The sequence below is a fragment of the Sminthopsis crassicaudata genome, chromosome 3 (genome assembly GCF_048593235.1).
Source record: "Sminthopsis crassicaudata isolate SCR6 chromosome 3, ASM4859323v1, whole genome shotgun sequence".
Taxonomy (NCBI): Eukaryota; Metazoa; Chordata; class Mammalia; order Dasyuromorphia; family Dasyuridae; genus Sminthopsis; species Sminthopsis crassicaudata.
Genome location: NC_133619.1, coordinates 330,619,981 through 330,635,910, shown reverse-complemented (window position 1 = coordinate 330,635,910; position 15,930 = coordinate 330,619,981). Strand labels below are relative to the sequence as shown.

Genomic DNA, 15,930 nt, shown 5'->3' with positions numbered 1-15,930 from the left:
CATTGGCTGATTACGATGTAGCAGATAAATTTGTTAGTTATAATCTAAAATGAAATCACTAAGAAGACCTAGCAATGAGTTACTTGGGAACAAAACCAGCCAATGAAATAATCTGGGGTGAAGATGTGTGAGAGTTCAGATTATCTACCATTAAGACCCATTAAGCCACTTGAATCACATGAATAAAGTCAGGAACCACAGGGAGGTTAGGGGAGTGGTCCTGACATCAAGTCCCATATGTATTAAAAACATTCACACCAGCATTAATTGTGATCACTAAAGCTAGTAACAAAATATTTGACCCTGACAATTTACTGTTGCTTTTTGTATCAAGTATTTTAGAAAACAATTTAGATTTATGCAAGAAGAGTTGTGTGGTGTGAAAAAATTGAACAGCAGAATAATGATCATTATAGCTAATATTTATATACTACCTTAAGTGTGACAATATTTAATCCAGAGATTTCATCAAAAGAATAATAGGTCAAGAAGGTTCACAAAACAAGACTCATTTGATATGGAATGATGCAGTCATTCTTTGTTTATGGGATAAGTTATCTATGGCCTGGCCTATACATTAAGGACCCTTTGGATCAAATGGGATTTCAAAAGAGAAATCCTTAGACTAGAATACAAATAGAATCCTGAAGCAGGGAAATAAAGGAGTCCTTGCCACAGAGGCAGTTAAAATACAAAGATCTCCAAAATATTAGGTGGCTTTTCCCTGCTAAAGTAGGATCAGGCAGTCCCTTGGTCATCATGCAGATTTTATGGGAAAGCTTTTGCTTCTCAGACTGGATGGTTTATGCTCCCAAAGGGCTACATCAGTCACCCTCACTGCTGCATGTCTATGGAAGCAGAAGGGAGACGGGGAAGGTCAGGAGATCAATATGTATTTATTAAACTCATACTATGTGCCAGACATTGTACCAAGGACAGAAAATGTAGGATGCAATAATTTCTTCTAACAAAGAACTTATGTTTCAATGAAGGAGTCAATAAGAATATGTGGAGAATCATGAGACCATTTATAAGGAAAAAATGGGTTTTTCAAATGACTTTAAGGGCTTAAGGTCTTCTTTCAACTCAATGACCATCCAAGATTCCAGAAGACTGATGAGGGTGCATCTTACCTACATATTTAGAGGTGATGAATTCAAGAGGCAGAATTTGATATATACTTTTAGGATATGTCCAATGCACGACTATGCGTACTTATTATGAAAGTTTTGTTACATTTTCATTTTTTCATTATATATTTGGGGAGGAAAGAGGGAGAGAAATGATTTTATTAAGAAAGAGAAAGAAGAGAAGAGAAGAGAAGAGAAGAGAAGAGAAGAGAAGAGAAGAGAAGAGAAGAGAAGAGAAGAGAAGAGAAGAGAAGAGAAGAGAAGAGAAGAGAAGAGGGGAGGAAAAGGGAAGAGAAGGGAAGGAAGGGGGTAGAGGGGAACGGAATGGAGGAAGGAAGGGGAGGAGAAGGGGAGAGGACAGGGGGAGGGAAGGAGAGAATATGGCCATATTCCATGTAAGGGAGGACTCTATATAGTCCATACCAGGAGCTCACTGAAAGGGCTACTTGTGAGACAGCCCATTTCCCTACTGCATATTTTCACTGCTTGCCTCTCATGAATAGGATGCTCTTCCTCCTCATCTGTGTTCTTTGGCTTGCCTGACTGCTTTCGAATTTCAGATAAAATCCTACCTTCAAGTGGCAGAGTTTCCCAGTCCCTCTTAATTTTAGTGTATTCTCTTTGTTGATGATTTCCAATTTATCCTGTGTACAGCTTGTTTATACATAGAGTTTTGTAAAGTCCCAGTTAGCTTTGGAGGTCTTTGAACCAGCCTTCATTTCAGCAGAGTAATCAGCATGAGAATAACCAGGGATAAAGTCCAAATTCTTTATTATCTTTATTATCTCTTTCACAGTCTGTTCTCCTTGCCTGGGGCCCAGGCTAGCTTTTTGCAGTCTTTCAGACAGGACTTGGTTTCAGTGGAGAAATGAAGGAGGACAGGCCAGCCACCACAAAGGTGAGAGATGGAATAAATGTCTCTCTTCTAGTCCTTGCTGGACTGATATAAACTCTATTATAATTACAACATCGTAGGTATGAATCTTGGAGAATAGGTGTCAGTCTTGTAGAACTATATTAAGTACTAAGTACATGTACTGAACTAGAGAACTATTAATCACCATGCTAAACTAGATAACCATTGTCTTATCAATTCCACTGAATTAACACCTTTCTCCAGAGTTCTGTCCCATTACAGGTTTTACTTGCAGTTTTTCTTTGCACATCATGATTTTCCTCATCCCCATTTCTATATATGGCATGATGGCATAAGAAATTAAATGGGAATTTTGGGGAAATTTTGTAGAAGCTGCAGATGATACACAAAGGCCAGTAGACAATACAGAAAAGGTTTAGAAACTCAGCATATCGATAGCTATATTTATCTATGTATCTGTCTATGTAGATAGCTATAGTATTATGAAATCTTAATATATTTTATCTTTTAATACTGTAAACACTTTATAAAAAGAAGACAATTTAGGCTTTTTTGGTAGGAAGGGAAGAACAAAATATTTTACATAAATTTTCCTGATTCAGGGGGCCTTGCACCCTAACCTCCATGATGTAGAAAGTACAATTACTCTTCCTTATTAGATAGTAACTTGCTCAAGAATTGCCTTTTATTTTTCTTTATATGCCTAGCATTTACCATAGTTCCTGGTGCATAACAGATGCTTAATAACCATTAGTTGACTAATATTTCTGACCTAAATGTCAGAAGGATAAGAAGAATTCTGTTAATGCTGATGTTAACTGCTAATGCCTTGCCCTTCCAGATAACCTTCATCCATTCTGTATATCTATTTTATGTACCTAGTTTGCTCTTCTATTAACTGGTACCCTCCTTGAAGTCAGAGACAGAAATCTTTCTTTGTGTCACCACCACATAGCAAAATGCCAATTATAAAGTTAATATTTAATAAATGCATATAGATTGAGATATTCTGAATTTACACACACTGAGGGGAATAGAATTTCAGCTTCGCTAAATCTGCATTAGTCTCACTAGGATAACTTGCTGGAGAGCTATATGATCCTAGTTACATAGGGATTAGGCTACTTCCATTTCAAAATCACCTTGAGGGATATTTCCTAAATGGTGATACTCATCTTAGCATCTTGAATATTTCCCTCCATTAGCAAGATGTTCAGATCTTCACTAGTTTTGATGGAAGTTCACATATTTCTCTATTTAGCTTTTTTTCCTCAAGTTGATTTCCTGATTTTTAAAATTGTTTACAGGGCATTAGGTTGTTATCTCTTTAAAGATGTTTTTCATAACTTTGGAAAGAGCTTTGGCTGTCTCCCAAGATGAACCAACAAGATGAATCTTTTTGAGCTATGTTTATTTTGGGAGTCCTGAAAATTTTCCTTGATCAACTGGATGCCAATGGGATAGCACTGTATGTGACTTCCAGCTCTGGATATTCCTTGTGAGAGTCTTTCTAACCCATGGTTGTGTAAAATGGAAAACCTTCCAGGCTGCATGGTCAAGTTTTCTCTTATACTTTGCCTTTCCTTTCCATTTAAAAAATCCCTTTCTATCAGAGCTCTCATTTGTGGTTAGGTTCTTTGTAGCTCCTCCAGACTCTCTGCTGTGATCACTGTCTCCTGAAGCTTATCAAACTAATTCAAAATGCTCTCATTTTCTATATACTGGACATTTTCTCCTTGAAGGGGAAACCGAAGTCCCTAGAGCTATGAGCTGGGATAACTAGGAGGTGGGATAACCATTGAAGTGGGTCCAAATTGTCCAGCCAGATAAAGATTTTCTGTGATAGGAGTTACTAATAACCACTTTCTTCGTAAACATCTTCTTGCTTCCACTGAGGGCCAACAGCATGAACCACTTGTTGATATGGGAGATATCCAGTGGATGAGAATATAGCCCAGCCAGGAAGGATCTTACCCAGTTGCTGGATTACGTGGTCACAGTCTTCTGCAGCTCTGGACCTGTTGCTTTAGAGATTGCAGCTGCCTAGGACTTCATAATGCTTGAGGGTTTCAATTATTGCACTTGCCACCAATCTACTGAAAACCATGTTAACTCATTCCTGATTGATAATATATCAGATTCTAATATTATCTTATAGTTCATCTTCTGCCCATCAATACTGTCCCCTACTGCTCTCCTATTCATCTTTTTGTAGCCAAATTAAATAATTATACTTCAATGCTTCGTTGTCTTTGAAGATTTTGGTTGCTTGCTGATCAATGCTAATATTTAAATCCAGTGTCTGTTTAACCATGGCCAGTCAACTTCTCCTTTGTGACAATTCAGTAAAATGCTTCTTTTATTAGCCTGAGTTTTAAAATCTGCCTTCACATTTTTCATCCTGAGTTCATATTAAATTTGCTTATTTTCTATCTTCCTATACTTTAGAAATTATAGTAACAATTTTCTTGTATTTTTGTGTTTTTTTTCTTTGAATTCACAAAACAGCTGATAGCTTTCAGAAACTAGACTAACACAACCAGCAATTGTTATCTTCACTCCAGTGTCTGAATTTTGCTCTTCTATTATTACAGTCTTTGCAGAGCATTTGATTTTTTCATTCAAATTGTGGAGTGTTTTCTACTGAGAATCACTAAGAATCCCACTGTTTACCATTTTTGATGCACTTGAAGTACAAGGCTTTCTTCATGTTTTTCAGCTTCTGAAAGAACCTGGGGAGAGGAGTCACTCTGCACAACTATTTCACCTTCCAACTCATAAACAGTATGAATGTTCTCACCTCTAAAAATAAATTCAGAGCATATCTCATAGTTTATCTGTTACAAAAACTGAATTATCTGAGGAGGAAGATGAAAGGGTTTCTGAGCCAACCCTGTAGCTTCTGTAGAATTTCAATCTTTGCTTTGTACCCTTCTGCAACTAATCAGGCAAATGCTCTTTGTGAGGGCATTGTATGTGACTTCCAGCTTTGGGTATTGTAATGGGCCAGAATTCTGGAGAAATGTACTTGAAACAAGGATTCTTACAACAGGTGAGGTATTAACTCAGTGGAATTGATAATCCAATGGTTATCTAGTTTAGCATATGAGTACTCTAGTTCAATATGATTGATTTAATCTTACAATAAATAATGGTTTCCTAATGATATAATGATTGGTTTATACTCAGCATACTGTAATGATGTAATTGTAATAGAGTATATAAACTGAAGACAAAGTCAGCCACAGACATCCCATCTTGGACCAGTCCCTGGTGCCTGCCTGCCTCCTGCATTTCCTCCACTGAAACCAAGACCCATTCTGGAGGGCCTACAGAAAGCTAATTGGGTCCCAAGTGAAGTAGACAGATTGTGAAGGTGATAATAAAGACTTTGGTCTTTATTCCTGACAAAGGCTGGTCCCAAGACCTCCAGAAAGCTAAACCAGAACATTACAGGGTATTCTTGTGGATACCCCTTTTTATGTTAAACATATGCAATTCTTTTATACATATTACCACGTTTATGGTGCTGCACAAGAAAAATCAGACCAAAAAATGGAAAAAATGAGAAATTAAAAAAGCAATTAAACAACAATAAAACTGTGAAAATACTGTTGTGATCCCCATAGTCCTATTTCTGGATGCAGCTGTCTCTCTCCATCAGAAGTCTATTGGAAATGGCCTGAATCACCTCATTGTTGAAAAGAACTACATCAATCAGGTAATCACATAATCTTGTTGTTGCTATGTATCATGTTTTCTTGATTTTACTCACTTCATTTAACATCAGTTCATGGAAGTATTGAGAGTCTTCTCTAACCCATCTTTGTGTAAAATGGAAAACTTTCCAAGACACATGGACAAGTTTCTCTTATGCTTTGTTTTTCCTTTCTAATTTTTGGTGTTCTATTCTATCAGAACCCTCATTTGTGGTTAGGCTCTTTGTACCTCCTTTAGTCTTGATTACATTGCTCCTTGTTTTTGACTAATTAAAGTGACTGAAGAATTAAGTATAATTTTTGAACTCGGTACAATTTCTGGCTCTTTATAATTAGCTTAGAATCATGTTAATTCACAGTGAGCTCTGTCCATGGTGCTAGTTATTTTTTCACTTATTCAATCATCTTTCTGTAAGAACTTTAATAGTGAAGGCTCTATTGCCTTGGTTAAGAAATCTGACAGCATCATTAATGGCTTTGCATTTCTATATTAAGCTGTGTCCAATATAAAGTAATATGAAAATATTTAAATGAGATTGCTATAGAAGAGACATTACTTTTCAAAACAGTAATAATACTTTTTACTGTTTAAATTACAGGCAAAGATAGATTTCTACATTCATTCTTGCAAAACCTTGAATTCCAAATTTTTCTCCCTCCTTTCCTAGTCAGCAGGGAGTCTAATTTAGCTTAAACATATAACAACCAGAAGTGCCATTTCTAGTTCTCAATATGATGTCAAACTCAAAAAAGAAAAAGAAAAGAAAGAAAAGAAATGTAGAACAATTTCTAACTATACTCAAAAAATTATCACACTGTGCTTAGCCTTTGATCCAGTAGTGTTTCTATTAGGATTATATCCCAAATATATCTTAAAGGAGGGAAAGGGACCCACATGCACAAAAATGTTTGAGGCAGTCCTCTTTGAGTGGCCAGAAACTGGAAACTACATGGATGCCCTTCAATTGGAAAATGGCTGAATAAATTATGGTATATGAATGTTATGGAACATTATTGTTCTGTAAGAAACAATCAGCAGGATAATATCAGAGAGGCTTGGAGAGACCTACATGAATTGATATTAAGTGAAATGAGCAAAACCAAATTATCACTGTATACAATCACAACAAGACTATACAACAATTCTGATGGACATGGCTCTGCTCAACAATGAGATGATTAAAACAGGTTCCACTTTGCTCAGTGACGAAAAGAGCCCTTTACCCCCAGGGAGAGGCCTGTGGGAACTGAGTGTGGACCACAACGTATCATTCTTACTCTTCCTGTTATTATTTGCTTACTTTGTTTTCTTTCTCAGTTTTTCTTTTTCTTCCTTCTTGATCTGATTTTTCTTGTTCAATAAGAAAATTGTATAAATATGTATACATATATTGGATCTAACATGTATTACAACATATTTAACATGTACTGAACTACCTGCAGGCTAGGGGTGTGGGGGTAGGAAGGGAAAATTTGGAACAAATGTTTTGCAAGGGTCAATGTTGGAAAAATTACCCATGCATATGGATAATTAAATTAACTTCAAAGCTTTAATAAAAATAAACAAATACCCCTACCCCCAAAAAAAGAATTGCAATAGAAATTCTGATTTTGAAATTCTTGGTCTGTATTTTTTTACTTGATGGTTTGAATAGCAGTCCTTTAGTGAAACTTTGGATGCTCCACAATTTATTTCACAACTGAAATGTTAACTAGGATGTGGGAATAGACAAGGAAGGTGCCAAATATTACTAGAGCAATAACTATGACCAATACTAGCACAGAGAACCCCCTGGAATCCCTTTTTGATCAGTTCCCACTTCCCTACTGTCAATAACCAATATAGGAAAAGTGAGTGACTGATAGATGGCACAGTGGAAATAGATAGGCAAGCCCTGAAGTATTTCAGGTCCAATCTGGCATCAGTCACTAAATGTTTTCTAGCTCTGTAACTCTGGGCAACTGTGACATCCTGTCCAAAAAAGAAATGAAAAGCAAGGCACAGGAAAGGGAAGAAGAAAAAGGGAGAAAAATTAATGAAACCATAGCTACACCCAGAGAGAGAACTATGGAAAATGAATGTAGACCACAACATAACATTTCTCCTCTTTCTGTTATTGTTTGCTTGCATGTTTGTTTTCCTTCTCAGTTGTGTGCTGCATTGCCTAGGTGTGAACACCATGGTGAGTCCCCAGCCCCAGGAATACAATGAAATCCAGAAGTGAAAACTCACCCAGGTGAGAACTCTCACTAGGGAGAAACTGGGGTCTTTATCAGGCCAGAGGTTGACACCTTGATGATAGATGAGGGGAGGGGCTAAGAGGGAAGGCCTATAAAAGAGCCCACTAGATGGACTCCTGTCATTTTCCTGCTTGCCAGAGCTCAGGGAAAGAACTAGTTGCACATCCTGGGTTGACTCTCTCTGAAAACAGAAGAGCTCAGGGAAAGAACTAGTTCCCTAGCCTTAGTGGATTATCTCTGGAAAAAAGGACTAGAAAACCTAGGAACATGGATGCCAAAATCTGCTTTGAAAGCCTCAGAGTGGGTGCCTCCTGTCCCCTGTGCTTGGGCCATTTCATGGACCCAGTGACTCTCGAGTGTGGCCACACCTTCTGCACAGAGTGTCTTGCCAGCTCCTGGAAGGACATCTGCCCTCCAACAGCCTGCCCGGTGTGCAGCACAGCCACTGCCTTGGAAGACACGGTCCCCCACAGGGGGCTGCAGGATCTGGCTAACACTGGCAAGATGCAGAGAGCTCCCCTATTGCAGAGCCTCGGGGACCTGCCCACCTGTGACAAGCATGGCCTACAGCACACCTTGTTCTGTGAAGAGGATCAGAGACCCTTGTGCGGACCCTGCTTTTTAAGCCCAGAGCACCAGAAGCACAGAGTTCTGCTCCTGGATGCGGCCGTCACTCAGTGCATGGAGAAGCTCGAGGCCACAGGCAAGAGTTTAAGGACCCAGAAGAAGAGATTTCAGATGGAATTGGGATTTGAGGAAATCCGAGAGGCGCAGTGGGAGAAGGACGGCCGCCTTCTCAAAGCCTTGCTTGTGTCTGAATATGAGAAAATGCAGCAGTTCTTGGGGGAGGAAGAAGAGATTCAACTGCAGACATTAGACCAGGAAGCAAGAGACAATTTGGAGAACAAGAAAAGCCCCTTCCGAAAGAACCTTGGACTGCTAATGAAGCCAAAGAAGCAGCCCCTGCAGGGGCTCAAGGCTCAGAAGCAGGCTGTGAAGTCTGAATGGGAGCAAAAGCTCCACTTCTTGTCAGAGGAAAAGAAGCGACACCTGCAGAGGCTGGACCAAGAAGTCACAGACAACCTGGCCAAGTTTGAGGAGAGCAAGACCAGAATGAGGCAAGAGATCCACAAGCTGGACATGCTGATAGCAGACATAGAGAAGAATTCTGTTCAGCCTCCTCTTGAAATGCTCCAGGAGGCAAAAGGCACATTGGGAAGGAGTGAGGAGCTACTTCTTCAGAAGCCAGTGGTGGCTTCCCCGACATGGACCATGCGCCCCGTCTCCGGAATGGCAGAAACGCTGCTGACTTTCCACAGGCGTCTGTGTCTGGACCCTCAAACAGCCAATCCCCATCTGGCCCTGTCTGAAGACCTGCAGAGGGTGGAATACCGTGCTGTCCCACAGGATGTCCCCGACAACCCAGAGAGATTCGATTCTGCCCTCTGGGTCTTGGCCAAGCAGAAGTTCACTTCAGGGAGACACTACTGGGAAGTGGTGGTGGGGGAGCAGAGGGAGTGGGAGGTGGGCGTCTGTGAGGAACGGATCAGAAGGAAGGGGGATGGTGGCCAGAAGGTTCTGGGAGACAGGCTGACCCTGGCGGCCTTCACCTTTGGCAGGGACTTTCACTTGTGGCATTCAAAGCAAACTGTTCCTTCCTGCAAACCAGTTCAGAAGGTGGGCGTTTTCCTTGATTATGAAAGAGGGCATGTAGCTTTTTACAATGCTGCAGACGGAACTCTAATCTACAGTCCCCCAAATAAGGCTTTTCAAGGTCCCCTTCTCCCTTGTTTCTCTCCTTGCTTTCCAAAGGGGAAAAACACCTCTGGATATCTGCATATCTGTCCCAGGAGGGACAATGCTCAAGAAGATGATCGTTCCCAAAATGAGATTTTCTAATCCAAGCAACCAAAACAACCTCTGCAATGACTTTCCATTCATGAGAACCCTTGTTGAATATGTCAATAAAGTTATATTAAACTTATATTATAAAGTTTATTATTTATTAATATGTTATTATTAATTAGTTAATATTAAGTTGTTATTTATTGTCAAAAGCCAAAAAACAAATCTTTCAAATAAAAAGTTTATCCTCTAAAAATTACTTTTTGCATTAAGGTGTTTTAATTAAAATTTCTTCTTTTTATAGAAAAAATATCCTTACCTGTACTTTGATTATACATCCAAGCTGTCAGTCACTTTACATTTTTTCTGTCACTTGAACTTATTAATTTCCTTCCAAATACGTTCATGGCCAAATTAGAGGCAGTTTGTTACAACAGCATTGGGAGCTAATAGATAACAACTCTGGAATATCTACTTGAGAAATGTTTGGTTCTCAGGGGATCCTTAGCCTAAAGGTTGCTAGATGGTATTGGCAGACAGCAGAAGGCACTGCAGAGAAATAACACAGGTCATAAAGGGCGGAGATCTGGCTGTGAGTCCCAGGCTGGCACTGACCAGCAGTGTGGCTTTTGGTAAGTCACTTATCCTTTTGGACTTGAGATGGTCCCTCATTTGTAAAGTGCAGCTTCTAATATTTGTACCACTTACTTTCCCAAATTTTTATGAGGGCCATTTTTCAAAAGGGTAAAGTATTACATAAATCTGAGGATCTAGATTTTTTTTTATTAAAATCTTTTTTTTTTTTAACATCATCACAGTTTCTCACAGTTTTCCTCTCATCCTTTCAGAGAATCGTGTGATTCAACAAATAGTAATTTTCAAAGGGAAAAAAAAAAGAAAGAAAAATACTCTAAAAAAATCTCAATGCATGTGTAATATGCAATATCTATTGACCTCCCAGTTCATCAAAGGGATGGAGTAGGCGTGTCTTCTTGTTTTTCTCTATTATGTAATCATTTTAGAGCTTTCTAATTTTGTGACATCCATTTTTGATGTCTTTGTATGGGCCCTTCTTTTCATTTGCATTGTTGAGGTCCTTATGTTGTAGCCACTGTTTTGGGGAGGGGAGGGGCAAAATAGGTGGAGACATAGTGCACAAAGCCAGGCCTGGAATCAAGAAGACTGAAACTGAAATTTGGCCTTAGACACTTCTACCTGAGTGAGTCTGGGCTTAATCCTTTTGTCTTTGTAAAATAACTAGAGAAGAAAATGTCAAACCAGCCCACTATCTTTTATTTATTTTTTTTTTTAAGTAAATCTCAAATAGGGTCTTGAGGAGTCAAATACAACTGAAATCACTGAATCATCATTTCATGCATTTCTTCCAATGTTTCTTTCCATTCATCAAGCTCATCTTTCCTTCCTTTTTTCTTTCTTTTTTTCTCTTTCTTTCATTCTTTCCTTTTTTCCTTCCTTCTTTTCTTTCTTTCCTACCCTCCTTCTTTCATTTTTCTTTTCTTTCTTTCTTTCCTTCCCTCCTTCCTTATTTCTTTCATTCTTGCTTTCTTGCTTGCTTGCTTTCTTTCCTTCCTTTCTCCTTTCTTTCCTTCTTTCCTGTTGCACAGGGTCACACACCTAACAAATACTTGAGGCCATATTTTAACTCAGGTCTTCCTGAGCCAGCATTTTATTGACTGTCACCTAGCTACTTTATAATAATTACTTCTTAAAATATTTTTCTTACAGTATAATTATACCCCCCTACATTAATACTCCATGATTTGTTCAGCCCAAAATCTATGGGCTTCCATTTTGTTTATAATTCTCTGTTATCAGAAAAACAGCCGCTTGTTTCTTCTTTTTTTTTTTTTTTTTTTTTTTGGCTCTTTATTTTGTTCTTTATGGGGACTTTATTTTTTTTTTCTTCATTTATAAGCCCTGTAATACAGGTCACAAAGTTAGTTGATCTCAGTGTGAATCCAAGTCTGGCACTGATTAGCTGTGTGGCTTATGCTAAGTCACTTCTCCTTTGGGACCTGAGACCTCATCTGTAAAATCGAGCTCCTAATACTTATACCACTTACTTTGCCAAATGTTTATGATGGATATTTTTCAAAATGGTAAAGTATTTCATAAATGTGAGGATTTCCATTTTTTACAAAAATCTTTTGGTTTCTTATATGATAACAATTTCTCATAGTTTTCCTCTCATCCTTTCAGAGAATCACATGCGATTCAATATACAGTATTTTTCAAAGAAAAAAGCCAGAAAAATATTCTGAAAAAAAAAAATCTAAATGTATGAAGAATATGCAATATCTATAGACCCCACTTCTTCAAAGGGATGGAGTAATAGTAGTTTTTTCTTTATTTTGGAGTCATTTTAAAGCTTTCTAATTTTGTGACATTTATTTTTGAGTTTATGTGTGCTCTTCTTTCCATTTACATTTTTGAGATCATGATGTAACCACTTTTTTTTTTTTTGTGGGGGGGGGGGGTTAGTGCACAAAGCCAGGCCTGGAATCAAGAAGACCTAAATTGAAATTTGGCATTAGACACTTACTACCTGAGTGAGTCTGGGTTGAAACCATTTGCCTTTGTAAAATGAACTGGAGAAGGAAATGACAAACTACCCCAGTATCTTCCTTTTAAGAAAATCTCAAATGGGGCATGAGGAGTCAAATACAACTGAAATCACTGAACAACACCTGCAGCAACTTCACTTTGCATCATTTCATGCATATGTTCCCATATTTCTCATCACACTCATCTTTCATTTCTTCCTTCCTTCCTTCCTTCCTTCCTTCCTTCCTTCCTTCCTTCCTTCCTTCCTTCCTTCCTTCCTTGTTTCCTTCCTTCCTTCCTTCCTTCCTTCCTTCCTTTCTTCCTTCCTTCCTTGTTTCCTTCCTTCCTTGTTTCCTTCTCTTTCCTTCCATCTCTTTCCTTCCTTCCTTCCTTCCTTCCTTCCTTCCTTCCTTCCTTCCTTCCTTCCTTCCTTCCTTCCTTCCTTCCTTCCTTCCTTCCTTCCTTCCTTCCTTCTTTCATTCATTAGTTTCTTGTTGCCCAGGTTCACACACCTAAGCAAATATTTGAGGCCATTTTTGAACTCAGGTTTTCTTATTCCTGGGCCAGTGTTCTATTGACTGTCACCTAAGAAATTTATAATCATTACTTCTTAAAACATTTTTCTTAAAGTATAGTTATATCCCCCTACATTAATAGTCCATAGTTTGTTCCACAATCTATAAGCTTCAATTTTAATTCCAATCCTTTAATATAAGAAAAAGTACCAATGTATAATTTTATTCTATATGGGAACTTTACTTTTATTTTTTCTTCCCTTATAAGCGCTGTAATGCAGTCTCTGGTTCAAAGGATATTGAAAATTTAGTCACTTAACTTGGATAATTCCAAATTGCTTTCCCAAATGGCTGTAGGATTTCACAGTTCCACCAACAATAAAATTAGTATCATCCCACAACCCCTCCTCCATTAACTATTGCCATTTTTTAGTCCTCATAGACAAATTTTACTTGTGAGATGAAAGATAAAGTTTTCTTTCTTTTCTCTTATGACTAGTAATTTTATTAGGAATACTCTGCAATGATTCCATTGAAACTTTTAAAGTCATATCCTTTGACCACTTATGTATTGAGGAATCATGATCAGTCCTTTGTAAAAATTCAATATCATCTTCAGTTCCAAAAGCACTAACTTTTCCCCTCTCTCCCATATTCAATGAGAAGGCAAAAAAACCAAAACAGATTTTAAATCAAGCAAAAAACAACAACAACTTGATCCCAAGAGTTACAAGAGTGTCTAGAGAAGTAAGCAAGAGACAAAAGATGAAATTAGAAATTAGATTCGATTTAGTACAAAAAAAATTAAAGGAAGAATCATTTAAAATAAAAACTTTATTCAAGTAGTGGATTCCCTGAAAAAAAAAAAAACCAGAGTTCTACAAGCAAAATTCAGTGATAGAAGAAATATAATAACATATTAATCAAAACATTGAAAACAAAAAGAAAATATAATGTATCTGCTACCAAAATGTTGAAGAATCATTGCTTTCCTTGAATACCATAATCAAACTAAAAACTTGGACGCTGTTGCAAAAGATCCTAACTGCCCTCAAACTTGCTTTTTTTGGCAGATGGCATGATGGTGTACTTAGAAAAGCCTGGGATAATCTTAGCAAGGCATAAACTAAACCAACGAGGTTCTGAGTTACTAACAAAACTCAACAGGAAGAGATAGAGAAAGAAATGCGATTCAAAACCACTATAAAATGTATAAAGTATCTGGGAGTTCAACATTTGTGCCACAGAGGTATCCTGTGAATAAAACCACAAAATGCTTTTTAAACAAAAGATAGAATTCTCTATGGTCCTGCAGGAGCAGTATAGCAGTCACTCATGACTTGATCTTCCTATTGATTGATCTGAAGCTTTACCTCATTTCACTGTCTTAGCTAAACAAGTTTGATCCTCGTTCAGCAGCCTGGGGCTCTCTCCTCCCTGGGGTTCAATAGCAGTTTCAGACTCTGTAAAGGCATCCACTGAGGTGAACTATGCTATATCTCAGAACTCCCAACTAAAGCAGACCAAAAACATCTTTAGCTTCTTCCAATATCAGGGGTTACAGGTAGGGAGCACTACTCCCAGCCAAAACCCTCTGCACAGAAGTAAAAACAGACATAAATAATTGAAAATATAATAATAAATATAGTCCATATTTGGACTATAGTAGTAGAATAAAAATGATAATGTCCAAATCAACTTACATTTTCAGTACTGTGCCAAATAGACCACGGTGTTACTTCAGAGGACTAGGAAAAATAAAAACCAATTTTATCTGGAGAAACAAAAGGTCAAGAATGAAAAAGGGACGAATAATATAATGAAAATGCATTTATTTAGTGTTGACTATAGGCTAAGCAGAGCAGCCCAGGAGATAGTAAGTCCTATCCTCAAGGGTCTTATATTCTAACTGGGAAGATATAAGATGTAAGTTAGCAAAAAAGGGATATTTTGTTAGTAGAGCTTTAATCACTGTTTTCAGAGATAGAGTTAGGAAGGAGTGATGAGAAAGGGCACATGCAGAGCAGTGCGGTGTGAAGCTAACCAGGGAATGTAGCATGATTGGTGGGATTGTAGGGTAGACGCAGTGAAAGATCACTGATCAGAACTCGGGTTTCGGGTGGGAGTTTCAGGGAGAAGCGAGGGGCTGGAGAAGCGGAAGTACTGTGGTATATGTATAATGTGCAGGAGACCAGATATGCTGAAAGGTCCCTGATTAAAAGCCTATGCTCCAGACTTCCAACTAAGTCGAGAAAATAATTGGACCCAAAGGATTGTCTAAAAACCTTCCAGAAACATGTCATAAAAACTCTAAAAATATAAGAGAAGGAACAAGGTTAAAGAAAGCTAAAGAGGAGTAACTATACACACCTTTGCTAGACTAGCAATGTCACAATCCTCCTGAAAATCTGAGCAGAGACAAACTGGAACGGGGGAGGGGACAGGTTGCAAGGCACAGGATCCCATCAATGCCTAGGCAATGCAGGACCACACAGGTCACAGGGAAAGGGCAATGACCAGTCAGCCCAGGGACCAGGCAGGGAACACTGGAGCCAAAGCAGGAAAGCAGGGCATCCCCGGGGCCTGGCAGGAAGCTGGACACCAGCACAATTGACAGTGTTTGATGGTGTCTGAAATCCTTTGGACACAGTCAGCAATGACCTGGGGTTTTCCTTTGGTTAAAGTGCCAAACAGGAGAAAACAGTTCTGTGCTGCATGGCCTAGGGGTGAACACCATGGTGAGTCCCCAGCCCCAGGAATACAATGAAATCCAGAAGTGAAAACTCACCCAGGTGAGAACTCTCACTAGGGAGAAACTAGGGTCTTTATCAGGCCAGAGGTTGACACCTTGATGGTAGATGAGGGGAGGGGCTAAGAGGGAAGGCCTATAAAAGAGCCCACTAGATGGACTCCTGTCATTTTCCTGGTTGCCAGAGCTCAGGGGAAGAACTAGTTGCACATCCTGGGTGGACTCTCTCTGAAAACAGAAGAGCTCAGGGAAAGAACTAGTTCCCTAGCCTTAGTGGATTATCTCTGGA

At 38.6% G+C, this 15,930-nt stretch overlaps 1 protein-coding gene across 1 annotated transcript; it reads left to right on the top strand.

The window, feature by feature from the left end:
• The first annotated feature begins 8,234 nt into the window (after positions 1-8,234).
• On the top strand, positions 8,235-15,672 carry LOC141562076 (putative E3 ubiquitin-protein ligase TRIML1). Its single transcript, XM_074302096.1, has 2 exons — positions 8,235-9,644; positions 15,577-15,672. Exons 1-2 carry the CDS (start codon positions 8,235-8,237, stop codon positions 15,670-15,672), a joined length of 1,506 nt encoding a protein of 501 aa, XP_074158197.1.
• The last annotated feature ends 258 nt before the right edge of the window (positions 15,673-15,930 follow it).